At 67.8% G+C, this 25,730-nt stretch overlaps 9 protein-coding genes across 9 annotated transcripts in view; 4 read left to right on the plus strand and 5 right to left on the minus strand.

The window, feature by feature from the left end:
* The window catches only part of FA09DRAFT_284675 (phosphotyrosine protein phosphatases I), a gene marked incomplete at both ends in the record, with an annotated part of 1,330 nt that extends 1,047 nt beyond the window's left edge, over positions 1–283 (minus strand). Inside the window, 2 exons of the mRNA XM_025739873.1 lie at positions 14–141; positions 236–283. Coding sequence (XP_025596481.1) covers positions 14–141; positions 236–283 — 176 coding nt within the window. The remainder of the gene's footprint in view (positions 1–13; positions 142–235) is intronic.
* Positions 284–567: 284 nt separating this feature from the next.
* FA09DRAFT_344002 (hypothetical protein) lies at positions 568–1,800 on the plus strand (the record flags this gene model as incomplete). Its single annotated transcript, XM_025744628.1, has 4 exons — positions 568–740; positions 977–1,056; positions 1,192–1,388; positions 1,460–1,800. 4 exons carry the CDS (start codon positions 568–570, stop codon positions 1,763–1,765), a joined length of 756 nt encoding a protein of 251 aa, XP_025596482.1. The 3' UTR covers positions 1,766–1,800.
* A 44-nt stretch (positions 1,801–1,844) lies between these two features.
* FA09DRAFT_362157 (hypothetical protein) lies at positions 1,845–3,986 on the minus strand. Its single transcript, XM_025745442.1, has 4 exons — positions 3,176–3,986; positions 2,700–3,054; positions 2,161–2,562; positions 1,845–2,049 (listed from the first exon to the last, which is right to left on the minus strand). Exons 1-4 carry the CDS (start codon positions 3,945–3,947, stop codon positions 1,893–1,895), a joined length of 1,686 nt encoding a protein of 561 aa, XP_025596483.1. The 5' UTR covers positions 3,948–3,986; the 3' UTR covers positions 1,845–1,892.
* Positions 3,987–4,373: 387 nt separating this feature from the next.
* Positions 4,374–10,842, minus strand: FA09DRAFT_362158 (hypothetical protein). Its single transcript, XM_025745443.1, has 4 exons — positions 10,675–10,842; positions 10,359–10,509; positions 9,955–10,166; positions 4,374–9,874 (listed from the first exon to the last, which is right to left on the minus strand). Exons 1-4 carry the CDS (start codon positions 10,729–10,731, stop codon positions 4,511–4,513), a joined length of 5,784 nt encoding a protein of 1,927 aa, XP_025596484.1. The 5' UTR covers positions 10,732–10,842; the 3' UTR covers positions 4,374–4,510.
* Positions 10,843–11,465: 623 nt separating this feature from the next.
* FA09DRAFT_331449 (Cryptochrome/photolyase FAD-binding domain-containing protein) lies at positions 11,466–14,341 on the plus strand. The gene is made up of 11 exons (XM_025743031.1): positions 11,466–11,570; positions 11,634–12,062; positions 12,113–12,790; positions 12,854–12,958; positions 13,017–13,107; positions 13,172–13,233; positions 13,289–13,313; positions 13,370–13,489; positions 13,561–13,733; positions 13,793–13,914; positions 13,974–14,341. The coding sequence occupies exons 1-11, from the start codon at positions 11,517–11,519 to the stop codon at positions 14,164–14,166; spliced, it is 2,052 nt and encodes a 683-aa protein (XP_025596485.1). The 5' UTR covers positions 11,466–11,516; the 3' UTR covers positions 14,167–14,341.
* On the minus strand, positions 14,162–17,531 carry FA09DRAFT_362160 (PGAP1-domain-containing protein). Its single transcript, XM_025745444.1, has 4 exons — positions 17,062–17,531; positions 15,387–16,982; positions 14,509–15,328; positions 14,162–14,452 (listed from the first exon to the last, which is right to left on the minus strand). The coding sequence occupies exons 1-4, from the start codon at positions 17,477–17,479 to the stop codon at positions 14,227–14,229; spliced, it is 3,060 nt and encodes a 1,019-aa protein (XP_025596486.1). The 5' UTR covers positions 17,480–17,531; the 3' UTR covers positions 14,162–14,226.
* A 324-nt stretch (positions 17,532–17,855) lies between these two features.
* On the plus strand, positions 17,856–19,967 carry FA09DRAFT_346792 (putative xylitol dehydrogenase). Its single transcript, XM_025744774.1, has 8 exons — positions 17,856–18,202; positions 18,277–18,365; positions 18,438–18,451; positions 18,481–18,686; positions 18,758–18,921; positions 18,986–19,507; positions 19,598–19,757; positions 19,823–19,967. The coding sequence occupies exons 1-8, from the start codon at positions 18,140–18,142 to the stop codon at positions 19,880–19,882; spliced, it is 1,278 nt and encodes a 425-aa protein (XP_025596487.1). The 5' UTR covers positions 17,856–18,139; the 3' UTR covers positions 19,883–19,967.
* Positions 19,899–22,274, minus strand: FA09DRAFT_331451 (hypothetical protein). Its single transcript, XM_025743032.1, has 6 exons — positions 22,074–22,274; positions 21,674–22,021; positions 21,485–21,609; positions 21,363–21,433; positions 21,020–21,311; positions 19,899–20,961 (listed from the first exon to the last, which is right to left on the minus strand). Exons 1-6 carry the CDS (start codon positions 22,230–22,232, stop codon positions 20,022–20,024), a joined length of 1,935 nt encoding a protein of 644 aa, XP_025596488.1. The 5' UTR covers positions 22,233–22,274; the 3' UTR covers positions 19,899–20,021.
* Positions 22,275–22,464: 190 nt separating this feature from the next.
* On the plus strand, positions 22,465–24,941 carry FA09DRAFT_331452 (alpha/beta-hydrolase). Its single transcript, XM_025743033.1, has 9 exons — positions 22,465–22,832; positions 22,905–23,081; positions 23,137–23,333; positions 23,388–24,090; positions 24,142–24,306; positions 24,365–24,371; positions 24,427–24,464; positions 24,521–24,619; positions 24,674–24,941. Exons 1-9 carry the CDS (start codon positions 22,505–22,507, stop codon positions 24,844–24,846), a joined length of 1,887 nt encoding a protein of 628 aa, XP_025596489.1. The 5' UTR covers positions 22,465–22,504; the 3' UTR covers positions 24,847–24,941.
* Positions 24,942–25,730: the final 789 nt, after the last annotated feature.

The raw sequence follows: 25,730 nt of genomic DNA on the forward strand, positions 1-25,730 counted from the left end.
TGTCCAAACGCACCGCGAATCGGCCTTTTCGCCCTGATGATAGGCGCCCGTGCCACAGCTATCCACCTTGCCCACTCTTCCTTTCAGGCCCAGCTCGTCGACCAGGTGTGCAAACACGGCCTCGGCCATGGGCGACCTGCACTGCGGCGGTGTGCGGTGTGGCGCGCGCGTCAGCCTCAGCCGCAGCTGGAAGAAAAGAGGGAGAGGGAGGGGCATGAAGGGGACACACACGCACGATGTTGCCGAGACAGACGAAGAGGATGGAGGGCGGCTCGGAGGGCATGATCGCGGAATGGGCAGAGAGGAGAGAGAGAGAGAGAGAGAGAGAGAGAGAGAGAGGGCGTAGTGGGCGGTGCGTGGTGGTGGTGGTGGTGGTGGTGGTGGTGGAAGGAGAAGGCCAAGTGGAGGCTTCTGGCGCGGCGCGTTTGAGTCTCTCGCACGTCCAGAGGAGCACGGGCCCAACGTTCCTGCCTCCTTTCTCGGGCGCGCTGTCTCTTTTGCTTGCCCTCCTCATCCCACTCTTGACACGCCTCACCTGTTACTACTCCACGAGTTCGCGCGAAGGCAATGTCAGCGTACGGCTCCTCTGCCATCGCTCCTCCTGCTCCGCGCCGTGCCGTGGGGCCTCGACTGTATGCGCACCCTACCGACAAGGCGTGCCTCGTGCTGGCGCTACCCTTTTCCAAGGCGAACCCGCCGCCGCATGAGGCGAGACGGGCGCTCAAGACGTGCTTTGATGCGTGAGTGGCGTGCCCGGCATTACTCTGCGTGCGGTGGAGAGGGAGGTGGGAAGGTGGGACTGGAGGAACGCGCAGGAGAGAGAGGGGGCAAGCGAAAGCTGCAGCGCGCGAGGAGTGAGCGAGTGAGAGAGAGAAGCGAACGCCTCTTCCGCAGCCCAGAGTGTGTGTATAGGAGAGAGGCGCGGCGTGGTGTGGCTCACCGGCGTTGCCCAACCTCTCTCCTTCCACCCGCCAAGCGAGCTGGCCGCAGGCAAGACGTACCCTCAACGCGGCCCCCTGAGCGATGCCGAGTTCGACGCCTACTTCCTCTCTTACGGTGCGTCTCTCTCTCTTCTATCCTCTCGCTCTCACTCCACGTGCCCCCCCCCCCCCCCCGTGGTGTATATGTGTGTATGTGTGTGTGTGTGTGCTGACCCAGCTTCACGCGCCTCCTTTGCGGCTTGCGCAACAGATCTGATCCTGGGACTTCTGCTGCCCTCCTCCTCCTTCTCCTCCAAGGGCGAGGGCGAGGGTGCGCCACTACCATATCAAGGCCAAGCCACGACGCTCGCTTCCCTCTCTTTCTCCCTCGCCGACGTCGACTGGTCCACGCGCCTCGCGTTCGGCTACTACATCAAGCCCAACTATCCGGGACGCAGTTCGCATCTCGTGCGTCTGCTCTCTTTCCCCCTTCAATCCCGCCTTCTCCAACCTTGCTGACGCTACTCGGGGCAAACAAGTGCAATGCAGGCTTCCTCATTCCGCCCTCGATGCGCGGCCAGCGACTCGGCTCCCTCGCCGGGCGTTCCTACATCCACTACGCGCCGCGCCTGGGCTTCAAGGGCAGCGTCTTCAATCTCGTGTACGTGAGCAACGTCGCCTCGACGCGCATCTGGGACGCGCTCGGCTTCGCCAAGGTCGGCCGCATCCCGCACGCTGGGCTGCTCGTGGTGGATGCACACGGCAAGGAGGAGTATACGGATGCGTGGCTCATCCATGGAGACTTTGAGAAGCTGCAGAAGCGCCTCGATGAGGCATCGCACTAGAAAGAGACGGCAAGACGAGGCAATGCAAAGTCAGTCAATGGCAATCGGCATTGTGCATTCCCTCTCTCTCTTGCTCTTCTTGCCTTGCCATCTCTCGACCAGTCGCAAAAGCCGATTCCCCCCCCCCTCAAGGCCCGAAGAGCTCCTCCAGCCCCAAGCCAGCCAGGCCGCGGCGGGTGCGCCGCACCTTGCGCACGCCCAGCCACGTGAGCATGCCCGCGGCGCTGGCGAAGCCCAGGGCGCGCATGAGGATGGCGACGACGAGGGCTCTGCGCACGGCCGAGCTGCGGGGTTTGCACAAGGGTATCAGCCACAGTCGGGACTCTCTCTCTCTCTCTCTCTCTCTCTCTCTCTCTCTTTGGGCGTATCGCCGGGGGGGGGGGGGGAGGACTCACTAGAAAGCCCCCAGTGCCAAGCCCGACCAATTGCGCTCGCGCTCGCCGCGCCCGCCGCTCGCCAGCGCGCGCTCCCAGCCGCGGATGATGGCGCGGTAGCGCCAGCCAAAGACCCAGATCCACATGTTGATGTCGAGGTAGGAGAAGCGCGGAAAGACACTCGTCATGCTCGGCGCCAGCGCGTCGGCGTGCGCCGGCGGGCTCAGGTGCAGCTCGGCACGCAGTGCCGAGAGCGCCGAACGCACCCTGCCGGCAAGCGAGACAGAGGAGGAGGAGGAGGAGAGCGGCAACGCAGACGAGCTGGAGTCGAGGTAAGAAGCAGAGGGAAGACCCTCGGGCGTGAAGGAGTGGTGCGTGCGCAGACCGGAGGGCGGCAGCGTCGACATGTTGGCGAGCAGGTCCCTTTTTGATCATTCGCAGCGTCAGCCAACCTTGCAGGAGGCGCCTCTCCTTTCTCGTGTCCCCCCGCCCCCCTCTTTCCGAGGCGCGCAAGCGGGCGCTCGAATGGGCGTAAGAAAGAAAACACAGCACCAACTCACAGAGTAATGCCGAGCGTCAAGCCCCACAATCTCAGCTCCGGTCTCTCTCCCTCCTCGAGCGCCACACTCTTCTCCTTTCTCTTCTCTCCATTACCAAACTCCTCTTCCTCGCCCGCCGTCGCCACGGGCGCGTTTGGCAGGAGGACACATTTAAAGTCCATCTTGCCGACGAGGGCGCGCAGCGCCGCGCGCACAAAGGGCGACTTGGGCGCCAGGCGCGAGGCAATGTCGACGGAGGTGAGCCCCCACTTGGGCGTGGGCGTGTAGAGCAGCGAGAGCGGAATCCAGTGCGCAGACGCCACTTCCGACGCCTGCAGCTCGGGCAGCGGCGAGAAGGGCGACGTTTGCAGAAAGACTGCCCCCCCCCCCCCCCCGTGCAACGGTGGTGAGCATGAGGACAGCGATGGGGCTGCTTCCCCGCACACGCAGCCCACGCAGTCCACGCAAGCGCGCCCTCAGTGTGAGAGGCCACTCACCATATGGACTGAGCACCATCAACAGTCTCTTTCCCAAGCTCGTCGTGATTTCGCGATCGTCGAGCTGGCCCACACTGAGGAACTCGCGCTCGGCCAGGTCGAGGCCAACCTCCTCCCACGTCTCGCGCATGGCCGTGTAGAGGCCGTTCTCGTCGCTCTCCTCGCGCCGCCCGCCCGGGAGAGCGACGTGGGCAGACCACTTGTCGCCGATGCGCGCACTGCGCTTGATGTAGAGCACCTCGGGCGTGCCGCGCGCCACCCAGGGCAGGGAGAAGAAGGAGGCGAGCGCGTGCGTGATGGAGGTGCTGGGCGGCGTGGCGTTGGAGAGAGAGGCGGAGGCGGAGGCAGAGGCGGGAGAAGACGCGGAAGCGGAGGAGGAGGAGGGCGAGGCGGAGGAAGAGAGGAGCTCTGCCGAGCTGCTGCTGGCGCCCAGCTGCGCCGTCGAGTCGGGCGCCAAGCTGCTCGTGAAGCTCTCGGTCAGGCCGGCGGCGCTGGCAGTCGGCGACGGCGGCCTTGCCTCGGGCGCCTGCGTCACCGTCGCATTGCCCGTCTCGCTGCCTTGCGTCTCTGCCTGCGCCGCAAGCGGCATGCCGGCGCCGTCGTACTCGGCGGCCAGGCGCGCCTCGTCGTCGGGATGCGGGCGGATGCGCACGAGGAGCGCCACCGAGGCGCGCCGCGGCTGCGTCGAGGGCGAGGCAATGGTGCGGGCGGGGCCCGTGGCGATGCGCTGCAGCGCGTGCGAGAGGCGCGGCAGCAGGGGCGGGAGCGACATGGCGGGCACACGTGTGTGTGTGAGGTGAGCGGAAGGACGTAGTGGGGAGGAGGCTAGACGAGGGAAGCGTTCGCACGCGCACGGCTCTCAACGCGCGCCGAAGCCGGCCGCGCCCCAAGCGACGCGCGCCGCGCGCGACGCCGGCCGCCGGCAGCAGCTGCGCGTCGCCTCCCTGGCACGCCGCCAGCGGCCCCCCGCTCGCTTCCCCGAGCAGGTGCCAGCCCAAGCCGGGGCGCGAAGCATCACGTGACGGCACCTCGTCTCGCGCCTCGCCGCCTCACTCGCTGCTCACCCGGCGTCAGAGTCGAGCGTGTTCAGGCCCGAGCTCTGCTGAGCCGACGCGCGTCTCTCCAAGGTGCAGACACTTCGACCGCCTCGCACGCGTCCCTCAGGCAGTCGAGCAGCGCCAGGTTGAGCCGCTCGGCTGGCTGCTCCCCTTGCCTAGTCTCTCTCCCCCGCACGCTCACACAGCTGCATGATGGCAGGGCAGCTTTGGCCCACACTGAAAGGCATGCACAGCGACGCCCTCTCGCTTGTCTGCTAGCATTCCATTTGTTGGCCCTTCACTCGCCGTCGTCCTCCTCGTCCTCCTCGACGGGACTCAGGCCCTCCTCTTCCTCTTCTTCCTCCTCCTCCTCCTCCTCCTCCTCCTCCTCCTCCTCCTCCTCCTCCTCCTCGCCCCTCTCCGTATCTTCCTCATCCTCTCCGTCGCTCAAAGCGCGCCTGTCCTCCTCCGACGACGAGTCCTCCTCCACCACGAGCGGCACGACGCGTTTGGGCGCCTCGAGGCCCTTGAACGTCGTAAACTGCGGCGCGGGCGCGGCAGCGTCGGGACGCGCAAAGAACGACGAGGCGGCGGCCGCGGCAGCGGCGGGCGGCACATGGCCCTGCGGCAGGTGCACGGCCGTGCTGCTGCGCTTCGAGGCGCGCGGCGCCTGGCGCGCCGAGGGCGAGTGCGAGGGCGCACGGGCGCCCGGCGCAAACGTGTCGCCGTCGTCGGCGCCGGCGCCGGCCGGCGCACTGAAGAGCGAGGGCGGCAGCGACGCCGCCGGCCCGAAGCTGAAGCCGGCAAACGGCGCAGCAGCCGCGGCGCGCGAGCCGGACGCGGCGCTCGCAGCAGCAGCCGAGAGGACGGGAGCGGCGCTGGGCCCGGCGCGTGTTGGTGGTGTGCCGAAGGACGCAGACGCTGCGAATGGAGCGGGCGCCGCAGTGGGTGCGGGCGCTGCAGAGGCCGGCACAGGCACTGCCTTGACAGGCGCCGGCTGCGCGGGTGCAGCCAGCACGGGCGCCGAGACGTGTGCCGGGCCGCGAGCGAATGCAATCTCGAGGTCCGAGGCCGCAAAGCGGCGCGCTGTCTTTGCCTCGGCCGCAGTGCTGCTGCTGCTGCTGCGCAGGCCCGGCGCGCGGCTCAGGATGGGCTCGCGGCGCTGGGCCGTGAAGGCCTGGCGCAGGTCGGCGGCGCCACGCTGCGAGGCAATGGCGCTCGCCGCCAGCGCACTGGCCGAGCCGCCGTGGCGCCGCTGCGGCATCGGCGGCGAGGGCAGCGCGCTGGAAAGGTCGCCGATCGAGTCGAGCACCGAGTGTGCGCGGCTGACACCCCTCTTGGTGCTGCCGCCTCGCGGTCCAGCGGCGAGCTCGAGCTGCGTCTGCAGCGCATCGAGGTCCAGAATGCGCGCGGCAGCCATCGAGCTGATGTTGCGCACTGCGCGGCGCATCGAGTCTAGCGACGGGCCCTTCATCGGCGGTGCCCGTCCCGCTCGGTCGTCGACGACACGGCGGCGCAGCGCCGTGACGTGCTCCTCGAGCTCGGCGAGGCGCGTGCGCACCGCCTGCGTGGCGCGGCGCAGCTTCGTCTGGTTCTCGGCATGCTCCGGCCCCAGCTCGCGCACGCGCAGCAGCCGCGCCAGCTGCGGGTCGGCGTGGGCGCGCACGTAGCGCGCCGCCTCCTCGCGCTTGGCCTCGGCCTTGAGTAGCAGGCTCTGCACCTCGGCCGCGCGCCGCCGCTGCGTCTCGGTGCGCTCGTCGAACGTCGCCACCTCGCCGCCGAGCTCGCGCGCAAGAGTGAGCATGGAGGGCAGGTCGCCGAATGTCCAGGGCGTGCCGTCGAAGGCGCCGCCCGAGGCCTGCCGCAGCTCGGCCTGGAAGGCGTCGCAGCGCTGCACGTTGCTGCGCAGCACGCGCAGCTCCTGCTCGATCGTGAGGAACGTGCGCAGGAACTCGCCCGCGACGCCCGTCTCCTGCACGTCGTTGGGCCCGAGCGAGGAGACGGTGGCCCCGAGGCGCGGCGGCTGTGCGTTGGCGAAGGCATTGGTGACCGGCGGCGGCAGCGGCGCCGGCGAGGGCGAGACATCGCGCGGCGCCGCCTTGGGCGCCTCCGCGGCTTGGCCGAACAAGGGCTGCGGCGGGCGCGAGCCTTGCTGCGCAGGCTTCGCCTTGGCCTTCTCGGGCGACGGCGAGAGGTCGGCGCGGTTCACTGGCGTGCTCGTCAGCGGCGAGCTGCTGCGCGGCGCACGCGAGTTGAAGTTGCCCAGGAACGGCGCGCGAGTTGGCGCTGAGGAGGAGGAGGGTGACTCGGAAGCATCAGACGAGCTTGACGTGGTCGGAGCGGGGCCGAAGGAGAACGTTGGCTTGCTGGCGGCTGCCGCAGCCGGCGCAGCTGGCTTGCTGGGCGACCCAAAGCTGAAAGATGGCTGAGCGCTCGGTGTGCTTGCTGGCGGCGGCGGCGCAGGGACGCTGCTGGGCCCGGCGAAGCTGAATGCCGGCTTGCTGGCGGGGGCAGCGCTGCTCTGCTGTGGCTTGTCTGCCGCCTTGGGCGCGTCGCCGGCGTTGGCGAAGCTGAACGGAGCCTTGCCTGCCGGCGCAGCAGGCGCAAGGGCAGCGCCGGCGAAGCTAAACGAAGACTTGCTGCCGGACGCCTCAGCAGGCTTGGCCTGCGACGCAGCAGCGGGCGTGCCGAAGCTGAACGACGGCTTGTCGCCGCTCGATGCAAATGAGAACGGCTTGCTCGGCGGCGGCTTGGCGGGACTGGCTGGCGGGCTGCGGCTGGGCGCGCGCGGCGGACTGACCGGCTCCTCCTTGACCTTGATGGGCGCGGCGGGCGATGGCGGCGTCGTGCTGCGCTGCGGCTCGCCGTGAGCCTCCGATCCGGCACTCTCGTCCTGCGCCTCGTCGTCCTCTTCTGCGTCTTCCTCCGCGCCAGACTCGTCGAACGTCTCTTCTTCGTCCTGCTCCTGCTCGTCCTCGTCTTCCTCGTCGTCGTGCTCGACGCTGTACTTCTCCTCCTCGTCCTCCTCGTCCTCCTCGTCCTCCAGCTGATCTTGCGTCTCGTCGGCCTGCTCTGCCGAGCGGTCTGCACTGACGCTTGCGTCCGCGGCGCTGGGCTTCTCAGCCGGACTGGCCGGCTTCTCCGCCGGACTGGCTGGCGCGCCAAAGCTGAAGGACGTGCCGCCAAAGGCCGAGCCAGGCTTGCTCGCCGAGCCGAAGGCCGACGTGCCACCAAAGGCAGACGAGCCGCCAAACGCAGAGGTCGAAGCAAAGGCTGAAGGCGCGGCCGGCTTCGCAGCAGACGCCGCGGGCGATGCAAACGAGAAAGGCTTGGCCGCAGGCGCTGAGGACGCAGCTGACGTGGCTGGACTGTCGGCGGAAGCCGACGGCGCAAACGAGAAGGGCTTCGCCGGCGCCTGGCCGGCTGACGAAGGCGTGCTGGACGGCGCGAAAGAAAAAGGCTTGGGCGACGGCGCGGCCGGCGGTTCGCTCGCCTTTGGCGCAGGCGTAGCGTTCTCGCCCGTCGAAGACTGCTTCTCCGGCGTGCTCGTCTCCGGCACCGGCTGCTCCGCGGCCGCCGGCGTAGTCTGCTTGGAGTCGGACTCCTCGCCGAGCATCGCAGACATGCTGCCGAAGCCAAACGAGCCCGAGCCCGACGCAGCAGGCGTGCTGGGCGACGGCTGAGCGGACGAGGCGGACGCAGCCGGCGCTGGCGTGACTGAGGACCCAGTGCGGAAGCCGCTAGTCTGGAAGCCCGATGGCGGGGCGTCCGGCGGCGCAGCTGCGCCGGCAAGCTTGCCGCCGCTGCCGAAGACGGACCCACCAGGCGCATCGCTCGAGGCGCCGAACGCCGGCTTGGCGGTGGCAAAGGCGCTGAACGCGCTCGGCGAGCCAGTGCTGCTGGGTGCGCTGAAGGCACTGAACGCGCCCGCTGTGCTGAACGGCGGCGTGGCAGACGAGCGAGGGCCGGTGCCAAAGGCCGAACTGGAGCCAAAGGCGGGCGCAGCAGTGAGCGCAGACGTAGAGCCAAAGGCTGGCGTGCTGGAGGTGCTGCTGCCAAAGCCGGTGGGCGCACTGAAGGCCGACACGGCACTGGCACTGGACGTGGCGCCAAAGGCAGGCGGAGTGGAGGCAGTCGTGCTGCCGAATGCACTCGACGGCGACGATGTGGCAGGCGCAGAGGGCGTGCCGAAGGGAGACTTGCCAAACGCGCTCGGCGCACCGAACGCAGATGAGGGCGCAGTAGAGCTGGGTGCCGGCGAAGGAGGACCAAAGGCGGGCGTGCTGGGCGCACCAAAGGCGGATGTCGGCGCCGTGGAGCTCGGCGCGGGCGAGGGCGAAGCGAACACGGAGTCAGGCTTCTTTGCGTCCTTGGGCGCGCCAAAGCTGAAGCCCGTGCTGCTGCCGGCCGCCGCTCCGAAGCCGACAGGCTTGCTCGCAAAGGCGCCGAACCCGCCTCCACTGCCGCTGCCAGAGCTCGACGCGCCGAAGGGCGTGGCAGGCGTCTTGGGCGCGCCAAAGCTCGATGCGCCGAACGCGGGCGCTGCGCCCGGAGTGCTGGGCTTGCCGAAGCTGGAGGCACCGAACGCGGGAGGTGCGCCGGGCGTGCTGGGCGTGCCGAAGCTCGGCGCACCGAAGGCAGGCGCAGCAGGCGAGGCAAAGGCCGAGGGCGTGCCAAACGCCGGCGCTGCAGACGAGGAGGCGCCAAAGGCGAGCGCCGAAGGAGCTGCCGCCGCTGCTGGCGTGGCGGGAGCGGCGGCGGGCGTAGCTGCCTGCTGGGCGGATGTCTCGGTCGCACTCAGCATCGCAGGGCATGCTGGCTCCTCGGTGTTGATGATGTGGTAGGCCATCAGCACGCCGTCGTTGGTATAGCAGAGCAGAATCGGCGCCGCCGGGAGCTTCTTGTCGTCGCCGCGCGCCGCAGCCAACGGGTCGTCGATCTCCTCTGTGGCGCCAGTGTCGAGCTCAAGCGCGACAGGCGCCGTGTCCGAGGCACGGTCGTGCGCTGCAAAGGGCAGCACTGGCCGACTCGTCTCCTCCAGCTCGAGGTTCTGCCAGCCAGACTCTGCGAGCGCCAGGGCGCCAATGTCCGTGCTTGCGCTCGCGGCGACGAAGACCAGATGCTTCGTAGGTGCCCAGCCACGCACAGCAGTCATGTAGCGCTGCGTCCGGCGTGCCGCATCGCCGAACGCAGGAGCCGGCTCGCCGAAGCGCGTGTATGTCAACGCCCCGCCGGCGCGCGCAATGGCGTACGTCGACTCGTCGTGCGGCGCCGGCTCGTCTGCCGACGGCGGCGCATTGTACGTCGCCAGAAAGACGTGGTTCTCGAGCCAGCGCAGTGCGATCAGCGCGTGCCCCTCGGGCAGGTCAGGCGGGCGCGCCACGGTGTCCTTGAGCGCGTCAGTGGGGTCCATCTGCGCAATGGAGCCGTCTGCCAAGCCGAGCGCAAGCTGCTTGCCGCGCACACTCCAGCAGACGCTGGCTGCCGCAGCCGGCGCAGAGAGCTCGCTCTGCCATGCCCCGCTGCGCACGTCGAGTAGAGCCACGCGCCCTGCTGCGCCGTCTGACGCGTAGGCGCACGCGCAGAGAGACGCTTGCTCGCCGGGCTGCGCAACAATGTCGAGAAGACCTGCGGGTGAGGGAGGGGCGATCGTGAAGCGCGGCTAGCCATAATAACACAGAGGTCAGCTACCTTCTCTGATGCGGGGGTGCTCCGCCCAGGCGCCGCTGCAGCCCAACTCACCTCTCCCTCGAGCGCCTCCGTACCCCAGACCAGCACAGTCCCATTCTCCAGGCCCACGACGAGCGCCGCATCACTGTCGGCAATGCGCAGGAAGGCGACTTCCGCGGGCGTCGCGACGGTGCGCAGTGCCGAGGCTGAAACATCTGGCGAGGTGTTGCGCGTAGAGGTCTGAAAGGTAGTCCGAAGCGAGGAGAGACGATGTACGGCGAAGCCTGCGCAAGCAAAGAGGAGTCAGTGCAGATGACAGGGGGAGATCAACGCAGCTGATGGCAGCTCTAGAGCGACGCCGGCCCGGGCCAGTCTTGACGCAGCGGGTGCGACAGGGCGCGCAGCAGCCACATCCTTGCCGCTCTGCAGCACGCCCATGCCCGCCATCCGCTCGGCGCGTGTCTCGTCCAACTCACCGCCCTTTGTTCTGGCGGCCAGCAAGTCCTTGCGCGCCGAGACGGCCAGTGCACCCAGCGCCGTGCGCGTGGCATCTTCGCTCTGCTCGGCGCTCAGCGCCGCCGAGAGGCGCAGCGTGACGCCCAGCGCAAGCTGGCGCAGTGTGAGGTACTACGAGGGAAGACCGCGTCAGTCCTGAGCAGGCAGCAGCACGCGGCGAAAGCGCCACACTGAACCATCGCAGCGAGCAGCAGTCCGGCAGCAGCTCACTGCTGCCGGCGACCGTACGCGCTACTCGACGCCTTGCTGCGCAGCTCCTCGCGCCTCGCGACTCACAGGCGCCTCCTGCTCCGCCGCCTCGAGCAGCGTCGGCTCGGGCGCGGGCGCCGCCATGGCTGGCTCGGCTGCGCACCCGGGATGTGGACCTGCGTTTCTGCTGCGTGTGCGAATCAGCAGCAGACGCTGCTGGGAAGACGAGGTGCTGCGCGGACGAGGAGAGGGGGTGATGTGGTGGGAAGGAGATGAGGCGCTCGAGAGCGGCACCGGCGTTCTTCCCGCACGACAGCGCGCGCCGTGCGGCGACCGCGGAGCCCGCGGAGCCTCGTGCCTTGCCCCTCCTGCCCGCCCTCGACTGCCTACGCCCCCTACCGCAGGGCAACAGGAGCAGACACGGACGAGCAGTAGGGCGCAGAGTCTCGACGTATCCAGACGACGTCCAGTGGCCTTGCACGGAGGACGGGCTGCGCGACGGACGGCCGGGTGGCGCACGAGCAGCGCCCGGCACGCGGACTTTTGCTCATGGGGCCGGTGCAAGCGCTCTGTGGCCCAAACTGAAGCGCGCCGCACCCGCGGCGGCGATGCGATGCCAAGCTTGCCAACGAGATGGTCGTCGTGCTCTTTGGCAAGCTGTGTGGAGGAGCCCAGCTCGCGCGCGCAGAGAAAGGAAGACGGCACGCCTTGCGTTCGATGTGCGATGCAGGGTGCAGCGATCCTCAGCACAGCGGCGGACGCGCGCGGCGGACGTGCCGCATCTGGCGCGCGTAAGCGGAGGCATCGGCAGGTGGAGCAGCACGGCGCCCGATGACCTGAGCACGGCCATGCACATGCCGAGTCCGCTCCAGGGGCCGCCTGCTTCCCACCCACCACCAGCAAGCACAGCCGCCCGGCATCCAGCAAGCATGGCGCCGTCCAGCGCCCGCGTGCTCTACTGGTTCCGCACCGATCTGCGCCTGGTGAGCAGACGGCAGAGGGGCGGCGCCGCAGTGCTCGCACGCTGACCTCGCCCCCCTCGCCAGCACGACTCGCCCGCGCTGCTCAAGGCCCTCGAGCTCAAGCCCGCCGCCTTCTTTCCCCTGTGGTGCTGGGACCCGTCCTACATCTACGGCCATCGCGTGGGCGTGAACCGGCTGCGCTTCCTGCTCGAGTCCCTGGCCTGCGTCTCGGCCTCCATCACCGCCCTCAACGCGCGCTCCCAGCTCCTCGTCGTGCGCGGCAACCCGGCGGAGCTGCTGCCGGAGCTGCTGCGGCGCTGGCAGATCACGCACCTCGTCTTTGAGAAGGACGACAATGGCTATGCGCGCACGCGAGATGCAGCTGTGCGAGAGATTGCCAAGGACGCAGGCGTCGAGCTGGTGGACGTGGATGGCCACCAGCTGTACCCCGTCTCCGAGGTGCTCAAGCGCGCGGGCGGCAAGGCGCCGATGACGATGCAGTCGCTGCAAAAAGTGAGCTGTCCTCGAGCACGCCACTAGACGCACACTGACGCTACGCCAAGGCGATTGCGCCGCTTGGCGAGCCAGCACGCCCGCTCGACGCGCCCGGGGCACTCCCAGATGCCATCGTGCCCGGAGCCAAGGGCGCAGCAAAGGATCGCAAGGCGCTTCTCACTGCGCTGCGCGACACGCTGGACGGCATGCCGCACTACAGTGCCAAGGGTCCGCCGGACGTCGACCTCAACGGCCCCAAGCAGGGCGGGCAGCGCGTCAAGGGCGAGAAGGTCACGGTGTACGATAGCCTCGTCGGGCCAGACGAGGATGTGGAGAATCTGTTCGGCGTGCCTACGCTCGAGTCGATGGGCATGGATCCCGAGGCCTCCGGCGCCACAAAGACGGCCGTCGTGCCCGGCGGCGAGAAGGCGGCCCTGAAGCGTCTGGCCTTCCGCTGCAAGGATCCGGCGTACTTTGCGACGTTCAGCAAGCCCAAGTCGTCTCCCGCACTCGACACGTCGGAGGCCAGCACGGCGCTCCTGAGCCCTTACCTCAAGTTCGGCGCCATCAGCTGTCGCAGAGTCTGGTGGGACGCCCACGATGCGGCACGGAAGTACAAGGGCAAGCACACGCCGATCCCGGAGAACTTCAAGGGCCAGCAGCTGTTCAACCTCATGTACTCCGTCGTCGAGAGCGCGACGGGCGATGCATACCAGCACGTGCGCGGCAACGAGATCTCGCGATACGTTAGTTGCCCCGCCTGGGCTTGAGAGAGCGTGCCCAGAAGCTCACAGGTGTGGCTGCCTCAGATGGATTGGTACCTACCGACAGCCTACGACAAGGACGGGCAGGTGATTCTGCCACGGCCGCGCGGAGACGAGGTCAGCGAGGAGCGCTACGAGGCCTTCGTGCAGGTGCGTGCGCTGCGGCTCCGCCTTGTTCAGCGGCACGACACTCACCAGCATTGCTCAGGGCCGCACTGGCTTCCCCTGGATCGACGCGCTGTCGAGACAGCTGCGATCCACCGGCTGGATTCACCATTTGGGCAGGCATTCGCTGGCTTGTGCGTGGAGTGCCCCGGTGACGAGCCCCCGGAGCTGCATCGCTGACGCGCGCTGGCATCGCAGGCTTCTTGACGCGCGGACAGTGCTGGATCAGCTGGGAGCGAGGTGCCGAGTTCTTCGAGGAGGTGAGTCCCCCTCTGCGGTGGGCGAACGCGTGCAGTGTCTGACCCTGGCGTCCAGCTGCTGCTCGACTGGGACCCGTCCGGTGAGCCTCGGCCCGCGCCGCGTGCCCGCCACACGAGCTGATCGCTGCCCCCACAGCCAACGCGGGCAACTGGATGTGGCTCTCCTGCAGTGCCTTCTTCCACCAGTACATGCGCGTCTACGGCCTCGCCACATTCGGGCAGAAGTACGACAAGACCGGCGCTCTCATCCGTCAATGTGAGTCTCTCGCGCGCGCGTGCGGCGGCCTCATCGCCCGAATCGCAGACGTTGCTGACGCGCGATGCCAGACTGCCCCGAGCTGGCCAAGTTTGACGACAAGTACATCTACTCGCCGCATCTGGCGCCGATGGAGGCGCAGAAGAAGGCAGGCTGCATCATCGGGCAGGACTACCCTGCGCCGATCCTGGACGAGAAGGAGGAGAAGAGCAACTGCATTGCTCGCTGCAAGGCCGCCTTCACTGTGAGTGGCTCCGCGAGCTGCAATGCGGCGGCGCACACTGACACATGCTGGCTCGCCAGGCCAAGCTGCACGGAGCGGACAAGGAGGTGCTGGCGGGCAAGGCGGAGGCGAGGCTGCGCAAGGCGCACGGCATTCCCGATCCGAAGCCTTCCACGGCTCCCAAGAGCGCAGCGAGCAAAGTGTGAGCCACGCAGGCGCCGCACTGCCCCCCCTAGCGCACGAGGCTGACGCCCGGCCCAGACCGGCGTGGGCCAAAGCGAAGGCCGAGAAGGAAGAGCCAGCCTCGACGAAGAAAGAGGAAGAGGAGCACCTGCACGAAGCAGCAGGCGGAGAGAGCGCCACGGCCGACAAGCAGCCTGCTCGCCCAAAGCGCAAGGCTCCGGCAGCCTCTGCGAGCGGCAGCAAAGGCAAGCGCGCCAAGAGCGAGAAGTGACGTGGCGAAGGGGTGTCAGGGGCAGCATGAGTGTGTAATTATACAGGATGGAGGTCTCGCCTAGCGCTCGTCTGTTGTCCGCACGCTGCGGTCGGCGAGATGCAGCGGGTAGGCGCGCGGCAGAGGCGACGAGACGCCGGCACGCCGAGCGCGGAAATGCACCAGCAGCAGCCCGGCGAAGAGCACGTTTGCGAGCGTGTAGATGCGGTAGGCGTGTCGCGGCCCCCACGCCAGTGTGTAGCAGGCGCAGGCAGCGAACATCGCCTGCGTGATGCGGCCCTCGAGGCTGCGGAGCCGATGGATCAGCTCGGCACGTAGACGGCGCGCCAACGCAACACGTACCGGCTCTGTGCGCGCTCCAGCACGCGTCCACTCGAGACGACTTGCACCAACAGCAGCACGGCAGCCACACGCAGTGGGTTGTGGTCCGCGCCGCCGAGAGGTGCGCGCCAGCCGACGAGCAGGTTGCGCACCCACACGACGAGCACAGGCGCCTTGAGCGGCAGCAGCCAGGCCATGATGTTGAGCAGCAGCAAGTGCTGCGCCTCGCGCGAGGCTGCGAACGAGTCGTCGGAGGCGAGAGGCTTGCGAAGGTCGCTAGCATCGTCCGAGTCCTCTGGCGACGAGGCCTTGCCTCGGCCTGCGTCGTCCGGCAGAGCGCGGTAGTCGGGCTGGTCATCCACTAGCGACGCGTTCGAGCGCACAACGGCGAGCAGCTGCATGGCGAATGCAACCAGATAGACGAACTGATAAGGCAGGAAGCCGAGCACCGCGAGCAGTAGGGCCGCAATGCTCGCCCATGTGCCTTTCTTTGTCTGAAGGCGGCTCGGCGCTGGCCCGCTCCACTGTGCGAAGCGAGTCAAGCCAGCAGCGCGGAGCGCGAGCACCGTGCTTGTGACGACGGCGCGGAGTGAGAGAGCGACGCAAAGAACGAGAGCGTGCGCGATGAGGAGGAAGAGAGGACCGAGGATGAGACTGAAGGCCAAGGGCACGCCGCTGAGGCCGAGAGAAAGGTCGCGCAGCCAGGAGGAAGGGACGTCGCTGCCTTGCAGAGCGAGCAAGGCGGCTTGCAGCGCAGAGAGGGCGAGCGAGGCGGCGATGAGGGAGCGAAGTCCGCTGCTGCGAGTCGAGAGGAGCTGAGTGACGATGGAAGGGAACACACCTGGATGGGAGCAGAGGATGAGCTGCTGCGTGCAAAGCCGTGCAGTGAAAGCACTCACCTTCGTCGTTCCACGTCTGCCACGAAGCCGCTGCAGTCGCGAGAACCACCGCGAGCGGCAAGATGCCCAGCGCGATGCGGTAGCGCATAAGCAGTAGACCTGCGCTGGCTTGCCAATCCACAGTGACTCTGATGCCCGAGAATGGACGTGCACACTTGGCCGGGCCATCAGCTGCAGTCGGCGCCCAGAGCTCAAAGAGCATGCCTCTGCCCTCTGTGGGAGATGCGGGCATGTAAGGCGATGTGCCGTGTAGCGCCAGGGGCAGCACTATCGAAGTCGTCGGCGAGAGATGAGGGAACAAAGCAGCATCGCCCGTCGTCCGGTGCGAGACGCGCAGCAGCGGCGCAATCATGAGAGCGCTGGCGTCGCAGGTCGGGTCGGGCTCGAGATGGAGCGTGTATGCGAGAAGCGAGGAGTCCAGGCTTGGCGCTACGACTTTGATGAGTGGGCTCGAGAAGATTGCCTCGAGTGGCAGCATGAGACCGCCGGGCCGCCATGGTGATCCAGTGATCAGCGATGCGTCTCTTGTCCAGCCGCCGCTGTGCCACCGGCCCGAGCTAGCGCCGTCCGAGGAGCGCTCGCTGACTCGAACCCAGCGCTCTCCGTCGCCCGACAGCAGGCGTGCAGGCAGCGAGAGCCGATGAAGACTTGCGCCCGGCGCATCGTAGCGTTCCTCGGCGATGGGGAAGGCGCTGCCGGCGCAGCTCGGCGAGACGGTGGTATGCGAGAGACGCGGCGAAGGCGGAAGCATTCCGAAGGCGGAGGGCAGGACGCTGCGGCATCGGACGTGGCCGTCTGGAGAACTTTGGCACACTTCGACGAGCAGGCCGGCGCTTTGGCCGGCGACGATGTGGGACGTGATGAGGTCGAAGCTGTGCTTTGAACCCAGAGGGACTGCATAGACCTGAACGCCCGTGGCGTTGTGCAAACCGTCCAGGGCGACGTCGCGCTCAGGTCCAAGCATCGATGCGCTGTCCGGCGACGGGAGCGGCAGGCCAAGCATCTCGGCCCAATGAGCGCGTCGCCGTCTCAATCCCTCCTCTCCAGCCCTCGAGACACTCGCATCCAGCGCCACTGCGCGTGCAATACGCGTGCGCAGCTGGTCGCACCACATCATGGCCAGGTGGTCGACGCCCGACCACAGCGCGGGCATGGCGCTCGTGAAGCCCGTCAGCCTTGCGTGTGCGGGCCAGAGACGCGCCAGGTCGAGTGAGGCGGGCTCGGCGGGAAGCTGCGTGTCGAGCAGACCGCCGGTGAGACTGATGAGTAGCACTTGTGACGCGCTGTTCGATGCTACTAGCTCTGCGCGCGCGGCCGAGGAGAGTGCACTGTAGAGCGATTCGATCGAGTCGTCAAACGGGGCAGGAGGATAGGCGTGCGGACTGGAGAGCGTGATGAGTGTGTCGACGCTGCCGTGCGGGTGGTTCGGCTGCAGGAGCGCCAAGCGCGCGGCGATGCCGCCCATGCTGTGCGCCAGCAGCGGGATGAGCTGCCCGTGCGAGAGGCTGCGCAGATGCAGCAGCGCCTCGTTGATGTACGTCGCTTGCTCGAGCAGCGTGGCACCGTGAAAGGCGGAGAAGTCTTCGTTGAAGTCGACTGGCGCTCTCACAGCCTCAGCATCGCACATTCATCTCCCTTGCACTCTGTGCTCGCGCAAGGCTGGGCGCAGACTCACTAGTGTACCAATCCACCTCTCTCATTGCCTGTCCGCTGTCCGGGTGCGCCAACTCATCGGCCATACTCGCGACACTGCGTACCTGCCCAAAGCTCCCCGCGTTGCCAGGCACGAAGAGCGCCGGCGCTCCGTGCGCTGGCCGGCCGGGCGTGCCCGGCGCGCGCTCGCGGTAGAGGCGCAGCGTGTACTTGCGGTCGAGTCCGGACGGCGAGGCACTGGAGAGCGGCACACGCACGTAGCTGGGCCACATGCGCGACATGCGGCAGCGCTGCGCGAGGCAGAGGCGCCGTGGCAGCTGCACGAAGGAGCGCACCAGGTGCAGCGCCAGGAAGACGGCGAGCAGCACGCTGAGCAGCACGGGCAGCCGTCGCCAGCGCGACGGGCGTCGCGCGGCACGCACCGCCTCGGAGGGCGCCATCGCTGCGGATGAGAGACGCGTGGCCGTCAGCAGACCAGCGGGTTGATGAGTGTTGCAGCGGTGGAGATGGTCGGGAGGCAAGGGCATCCTCGTCGTGGAGCTCCACGAGCCGGGACTCGGGGCACAAGGATCCCTCGGCGACTCTCGGCCGGGAGAGCCGAGCGTGGTCTGTGCGCCAAGGCCACTTTCGCGGCACGGAGATCTCTCGTGATTGCCGAGCGTGCCGGTGGACCCGTGCCGCCGCAAGCCCCTCTTTCTTCTCCGCGAAGAAAAACCGGCAGATCTGCCGCTTGCATGCCAGCTGTCTGTGTCTTGGCTGCTGTCTCCCGTCGGTGCCGCTGCCGGCCGCCACTGCGACTGCGCCGGCGTGCGGTGTGCATCTGCGCCCGCAGCCGGTCCGGCGCGCTGGCACCGCGCGCCGAGGCGTGCGCTCTTTTCCCCGCGCGCGCGCTGCGGCTGCCCCGCCCCTCGCGCCCCCTGCTCTGCGCCTGGACAGATCTCCGAGGCGTCCCCGCCCGCTCATCTTCCCGCTGGGCCACGCCGCGGCCATGCGCGCGAGCTACTAAAGCAGGCGCACGGCGGCCACAGCGGCCAGCTCGCCCACCCTCTCCACTTCCACACCTCTCGCTCACCCCCTCACCCACCCTCCTCACTCGCACCATGGCTCCCGTCGCCGATGCCGCTGCGCCGCCGCGCGCCCTGCGCGAGAACCTGACGCTCATGGTGCGCCGCCTCCCTTGCTCCCTCCTTCGTGTGCTGCCACTGACGCGCGCGCGCGCTCCTCTTCACCGCAACAGGCCACGCACGAGAAGAAGCTCGAGCTCGTGCGCAGCCCCGCACCCAAGCCCGGCAAGGGCCAGGCGCTCGTCCACGTGCGCGCCACGGGGTGAGTCGCACGACACTGCAAGAGACACTGGAGCGCGCGCGCTGACCGCGAGCCTTGCTTCCCTCGCCGCAGTGTCTGCGGCTCTGGTGAGTGACTGGACTGGGCGCAAAGGCAGCAGCGAGGAGCCGGCATCAATGCGCGCGCTCGTCGTCTGTGTGCCACGCGCCGCGCGCACGTCGGGCGCGCACGCAGAGAAGGGCCTCCTCTGCGCGCGCGCAAGGCAGCGCCTCCTCAGGCTCGTCAGCAACTGACTCGTGTGCCTCAGATGTGCACTTCTGGCAGCACGCCGGTCTCGGCCCGTGGAAGATCTGCGACAAGACTGTGCGTGGCGCCCATCTGCGCGCTGTTGAGTTGCCGTCGCACTCCAAGCTGACGCGCGCGCTTCTCTTCAGGCTCTCGGCCACGAGTCCGGCGGCGAGGTCATTGCCGTCGGCGAGGGCGTCACCAACGTCAAGGTGGGCGACCGCGTCGCCATCGAGCCGGGAGTGCCGTGCGGCAAGGCGACGTGCAACTTCTGCCTCACGGGCCAGTACAACCTCTGCCCCACTGTCGACTTGTGAGTGGCCTTGCGTGCAACATGCGTGTCTGCCATCGTTGCTGATCCACAACGCGCGCTGCAGCTACTCAGTGCCGCCCATGGACGGCACGCTGACGCGCTACCACGTCCACCCCGCCGGCTGGCTGCACAAGGTGCCCGACTCGATGTCGTACGCCGAAATTGCGCTGCTCGAGCCGCTCTCCGTCTGCCTGCACGGCACGCTGCGCGCCGAGCTGCGCCTCGGCATGCCCGTGCTCATCACCGGTGCCGGCCCCATCGGCGTCGTGCAGCTGCTCTGCGCCCAGGCCTCCGGCTGCTCGCCCATCGTCATCACCGACCTCTCGCAGGAGCGCCTGGCCTTTGCAAAGGGCCTCGTCCCCTCGGTGCACACCTACACCGTCGACACGAAGAAGGAGGCACAGGAGACGGCGCGTGAGATCGTCGAGCTCTTCACGAGCGTGGCGGACATGGGCGTCGAGGTCATGCCCGCCGTCACGATGGAGTGCACGGGCGTCGAGTCCTCCATCGCGGTGGCTGGCTACGCGACGGCAAGCGCCGGTCTCGTCTTCGTCATCGGCGTCGGCAAGTCGCACATCAACATTCCGTGAGTGTGGAGCACAGCGAGCGCAGCGCCGCAGCCAGTTGCGTGCAGGCAGGCGGGCCAGCGTGGCTCACACACTCGCCTCCTCGACAGCTTCATGGAGTTCTCGACGCGCGAGGTGTCGCTCAAGTTCCTCTTCCGCTACCGCGACACGTGGCCGCGTGCCATCCGCCTCGTCGCCGGCGGCGTGCTGGACATCAAGCGCATCGTCACGCGGACATTCCCGCTCGAGCAGGCAAAGGAGGCCGTCGAGGTGTGTACTGCCCGGGGCAGAAAGTCGCTCCGGCTTCGCCTTGCTTACCTCTTTTCGCCACACAGCACTCGGCGGACCGCTCCACGTTCTCCGTCAAGACGCTCATCATCGACGAGAGCGACTAAGTCCTTCCCCTGTGTCACGCTTATGTCCCGTTTCCCTGATCGCACGCTCGCATGGAGGCTCTCAACACATAATTTTGCTCCGCTCACCGTGAAGCGCGCGTGTGAAAGGCAGACGTGTGACACGAAAGGAGCCCGTCTGCTACAGCTCGATGGCAGAGCTGGCATCTGCGCCCGTCTGCTGTATCCGCGCACGTTTGACGTCGCTCTCGCCCGCTGCTGCGTCTGCCGTCGAGTCTGGCGCGTCGGCGTCGTCTGCGGCCGAGCGCTTGCGCGACGCCTTCTCGGATGCGCCAGCAGTCTTGGGTGCGCTCGGCGCGTCCACGACGGCCACCTCGTCATCGTCGTCGTCCGAGTCGGGCGCCGGGGCCGGAATCTCCACCTTGTCCGACAGCGCCGGCAGTTTCTCGACGGGCGGCAGTGCCCATGCCTTCTCGTCGCCCGCGCTGCTTGAAGCGGGCGAGAGGCGCTCAATTACGAACTGAATCGTCGACTTTTCGCCGCCCTCATCCACCAGCGCCACGAAGTTGCCGATGCCAATGTTGAGCTCCGCCAGCGTCTTCTCGTGGTTGTCGTCAAAGTCCGAGTCGGCAAGCAGACGACTGCCTTCGTACACCTCGACATCCTCCGTCTCCATGCCCAGCCCTCCGTCTTCTCTCGACGCGCGAGCTACGTCCTGCAGCAGCTGGCCGAGCGTCAAGCGCGTCGCGTCCGCCTGCAGCGCAACGTAGACGTCGGCGCAGACGCCGCATGCCGGGTTCGGCGCACACGTCTGCGAGCCGACGAGGAAGCGCGGCATGGCCGTCTTGTTGACGAGACGCGCCTGCTTCCAGTCTCCCTCGAGCGCATGCAGCGCCTGCAGCACGAGCGCGCCGGCAATAATGGCGTTCGTCGAGGCAATGGCAGGGATGATGTTGCCGGCCATCTGCTTGACCTGGAAGCGCGTACGCGTGTCGATGCCGTACACGCGCGCACGCAGGTTGGCGACGGCAGTGACAAAGTTCAGCGCGTCGTCGTCGTCCTTGTCGAACGAGAGCGGGTCCTCAGGGCTCTTGGCCGCGCGGGCAGAGAGCGACGCAAGGCTGGGCGCCACACAGATCAGTGAATGAGGCTTGGTGGCGCTATGTCCTCTGGACTCACCTCTGCTCGAACAGCTCGACCGTCTCCCTCAGGCTCAATGCGCGCTGGTCGCGCAGACCAGAGCCTTGGCCGGCCTGCTCGGCACTCATGGCCTCCTCAAAGTCGAGCGGCACCGGCTTGCGGCGGTTCTTCCACATCTCCTCCATGCCCAGCAGCCGCTTGACGTCCGACGAGAAGATCTTCGCGAACACCTGTGCGGCATTCTCGCGCGATGTGCGGCCGGCCTCGGTGAGGGAGACACGCAGGTTCCGCATCTCTTGCGCCTCGGCGCGAAGGTTGCTGATCTCCGTGGCTGGTGCTGGGCTCAGCATGAATAAAAGCTGTGAGGAGATGTGATGCTCACCATTCTCGCCATCCTGCAGCGCCTTGTCCAGCTCCGCGTCCTCCGTCTCGTCGTCAGCGCCGAACAGTTGCCTGCCAGGCGTCAGCGTGGGGCTCGTGCGCCAACGCGGCCGGGCGGCTCACGTGAAGAGCCAGCTCTTGGCCCAGACAATGCAGTGGATCGGCGTGCTGGGCGTCGAGCGAATGGTGCAGACCGGGAAGCTCTTTGGCGTCTCCTTGGCCACGCAGTCGTAGCACTCGGTGACGCCCTGCCAGCGCGAGGGACGTCAGCCGCCTGATCTTGCAGGGATGGATGCCCGCTGATCCACTCACCTTCATGATGGGCTGCACCTGTCCCAGGAAGCCCGCCGTGCCGCTCTCCACCAGCGGCACGCGGGCCGCGACGCACATGCGGTTGACGTGGCGGCGCGCCTCGAGGTTGTCGAGCGCATTGAGCACCACGTCGAACTGCTCAAAGTACGCAACGCCGAAGCGAGCGCCCTCGTCTGCGCCGGAAGGCCCGCCACGCATGATGTCGGCGTGGTGCGGCGTGATGCGTGCCGAGGGGCAGAAGGACTGTGCAGTGGCCGAGGCGATGAGCGCCTTTGACTTTTTGATGTGCGACTTGTTGAAGAGGAACTGGCGGTTGAGGTTGCTCAGGTCGATGGTGTCGAGGTCGATCTGCAAGAGAGTCAGTCTGAGATGCAGCAGCGGAGCGGGCCGCAGCACGGACCACCTCGATGTCCTTCAAGCCGACGAGGACGAGATTCTTGAGCAGCTCGCAGCCGATGCCGCCGGCGCCGACGACGAGCACGCGGGCGCTCGCGACGCGCTCGAAGCGGGTGGTGCCGAGCAGCGCGCGGGCATGCGCGTGGCGGTCGAGCGTGGCCATGGCGAAGGACAAGGGGAGGATGTGGTGCGGAAGAACGAGATGAGGCGCCGTGCGCTGATGAGGTGCGGTGCTGCCCCTCCACTCGCGCTCGCACACCGTGCTCGGCCGTCACGAGGCAGTCGCGCACACGCCCATCGTGCTGTGCTTCTAGCGCGACGGCGTGGGAGCCGAGCGTGACAGCGGGGAAGCTGTCTTGTGCCGGCGGCCCGAGCGCAGGAGAGCAAGACCTTCTCACCACCACATCTCGCGCGCCGCCCTGCTCCTCGGCCGCCATGTCGTTCCTCCAGGAGCTGCTGACGACGGGCCTGATTCAGCTATGCCTCGCGCTGGCCATCGCCCTCGCGCTCCTCACCACGCCGCTGGCCTCGGAGCCGCAGGTGCGCCTGGCGCAGGGCACCGTGCGCGGCTTCGCCGACGGGCAGCTCGAGTACTTCCGCGGCATCCGCTACGCCCTCACCACCGCCGGCAGCGACAGGTATCGCCGCCCGCGTCCCATCTGGGAGCACCTGGGCCACGTGTTTGAGAAGGAGAGCATCCAGCTCAACCGCACCGACGCCAGCGGTGTGTTTGATGCGTCGTTCTACAGCCCCAGCTGCCCGCGTGAGTGGTGCGAGAGGCCAGGCAGGAGCGCATTATGCTTCATGCTCCCCCCTTGCTGATCAAAACATGCAGAGTTCGTGCCGCCAGCGTTCATGGGCGGCTACACGCCGCCGCTGCCCGAGGGCCGCGTGCAGGAGGCCGTGTCCGAGGACTGCCTCAGCGTCAGCGTGACGCGGCCCAAGGTCATGTACGGCCCGCTGCCCGTGCTGGTCTACATCTACGGCGGCGCCTGGCTGATGGGAGCAGACTGTGAGTGCGCTGAGCGTGGTGTGCTGCTGTATCAGGCCTCACACCGGCTCGCCAGTCCCGCACGACCCCAAGCACCTCGTGTCGCGCTCCATCGTGCGCGATGAGCCCATGATTCTCGTGCAGCTCAACTACCGTGTCGCCAGCTTCGGCTTCATGGCCGGCCCTGCGCTCGAGGAGGAGGCGCGCAAGGGCAACGCCGACCTCAACGTCGGCCTGCACGACCAGCGCACCGCGCTGCGATGGGTGCAGCGGGTGAGTGAAGGCCGCTGACGCCCGCAGGCGCTTTCGCTAAGCGACGTTCTGCAGAACATTGCCCGCTTTGGCGGTGACCCGAAGCGCGTGACCATCAGCGGCGAGTCGGCGGGCGGCATGTCATCGACATACCAGATGTTCGCGTCCGACCGCACGGGCGAGAAGCTCTTCCACGGCGCTATTCTGCAGTCTGGCGGTGGAAGCGTCGGCACCGTGCTGCCGAGCAACTTCCGCCATCGCGATCGCTACAACATGTTCCTGGCCTCGACGCCCTGTGCACACAAGGTCGGCGCGAGCGAGCAGCTGGCCTGCCTGCGTGGCCTGCCGACACAGGCGGTGCAGGCTGCCAACACGCGTTCCATCATGTACCTGCTGGGCCTCAAGCAGGAGAAGAGCTGGCAGGCGCCGTTCTTCTTCCCATGGACACCCGTCATCGACGGCGACTTCATCAGCGAGTCGCCGTACGAGCTCGTCAAGCAGGGCAAGTACGCCGACGTGCCTCTGCTCGTGGGAAACATCCTGGACGAAGGCACGCTCTTCACGCCAACGGACCTGCACAACGAGACGGTGCTGCTGCCGTGGATGCGCCGCTCCGTGCTTGCAGCGGAGGGCGTGGCGCTGGACGAGAAAGACCACGTCATGCACAAGGTGCTCGCTGCATACCCGGACGATCACCGCGTGGGCAGCCCGTACGGGCGCGAGAACGCCGAGCGGCTGTACGGCGAGGAGAATCAGTACCATCGAGCGGCGTCGATGCGTGAGTTGCGAGGCGTGTCGGTTCGTGGCTGTGCAGCTGACACCTCTGCAGTCGGCGACATGATCTTCGTCGCGCCGACGCGCCACCTGCTCAACTCGCACGCCAAGCATCACCGCAAGACTAAGACGTTCCCGATCTGGAGCTGGATCCTGGCCGAGGCCGGCCCGGGCGATGACCCGGCTGTTGGCGTGCCGCATGCGGCCGACCTGGACTACCGTGAGTGGCCTAGGAGACACCGTGCGTTGCTTGTGCTGACCCTCGCTCCTTCTTGCAGTCTTCACGTGAGCGCAGCATCACAGGCTCTTGGTGCCTGCCTCTGACACTCTCTTGATGCAGTCCTCGCGCGACCTACCTCTTCTTCAAGCCGCCAGCTGGTGCGCAAGTCGCCACCTCCTGAGAGCGCCCAACATGCTTACCAGTGCCTCCGCAGAGTATCGTCTGCCCGGCACGCGCTGGGAGGCCGTGGCGAACCAGATGGCCGATGCCTGGGTGCATTTCGTTTCGCGCGGCAACCCGAATGGAGCCGGCGGTGAGTCTACCCGCGCTCGCTCCCTCCTCTCTTCTCGCTGACACGCCCCTGCAGTGCCCAAGTGGCCCTTCTACGCCCCCGTCGGCGCCGTCGGCCGCATGCCGCAGGCGACGCTGACGTTCAAGCACATGAACGCCGACCCGCCCGTCAGGCCGCTGACGGACCGGGCGGCCAACATCAGCGTGCTGCTCGACGACGAGGAGGTGCGCGAGGTGCTGGCCTTCTAGATCAGGGCCGCCGCGAGGGAATAGACGATGCTTATTGCTGCTGTCCGATGGCCGAGTCGGTGCTACAGCAGGCCGCTTGTGCTCGTCGCCGCCAGACAGGCGCGCCGTCAGGTGTTGCTCTCGCCGCCTGCATGCGGCTCGCCGACGACGCGCGGCGCCGGCCCTGACTCGCCGCCTCAAAGGAGCGTCGCTTTGACTTGCCGCAGACGCATTTGGGCCCTTCTTGTGTGCTGTGCGTCTGAAAGCGCCCTCGGAGAGGCCTCTCGCCGCCGGCATCCGTCGATCGAGGCCGGCAAATGCGTTATCGGCCGGTGCTCCCACGGCGTCGCCGATCTCCGCCGGCGCCGGCGCGCGCACTCAAAAAAAGTGACATGCAGGCGTCGTGGTGGCCCGTGCACCGACGTGCTTTCGGGCACGGGAGCAGTGTGCTGCCTGGCGCGTGTGGGGAACACGGGTGCAGCGCCGGCGGGGCGGAGCCTCGTGTGAGCTGCGCGCAGCCCCTCGCCGCGTCCGCCGCCGCAGTGCGCAGCAGCAGCGCATGGAGGGGTGCAAACTGAACGTGGCGGCTGGGGCGGAGCTGCGAGAGAGCCGAGACCAAGCAGGAAGTCGACAGATGGGTGCAGCAGGAGCCACAGCGCTGCAGCACCTGACACCTCGGGCGCCGCCGCCTCGGCCCCGTGGCCAATGCCATGCCGGTGCGCTAAGCCACCCTCGGCGAGGCGCTCCTCTCAGGATGCAGGACCGCATCAGCTGCAGCGAGGACTAGCAGGTGCTGAGAGGATACATCTTGCGAGGAGGCCACGATGTGGAGCGATGCTGAGGAGCACTCTGCGGCGGCGACACGTGTCGCACCCAAGGAGAGTGTCCGGACGGGAGCGGGGCAG

Source organism: Tilletiopsis washingtonensis (genome assembly GCF_003144115.1).
Source record: "Tilletiopsis washingtonensis strain MCA 4186 unplaced genomic scaffold FA09scaffold_18, whole genome shotgun sequence".
Classification (NCBI taxonomy): domain Eukaryota; kingdom Fungi; phylum Basidiomycota; class Exobasidiomycetes; order Entylomatales; genus Tilletiopsis; species Tilletiopsis washingtonensis.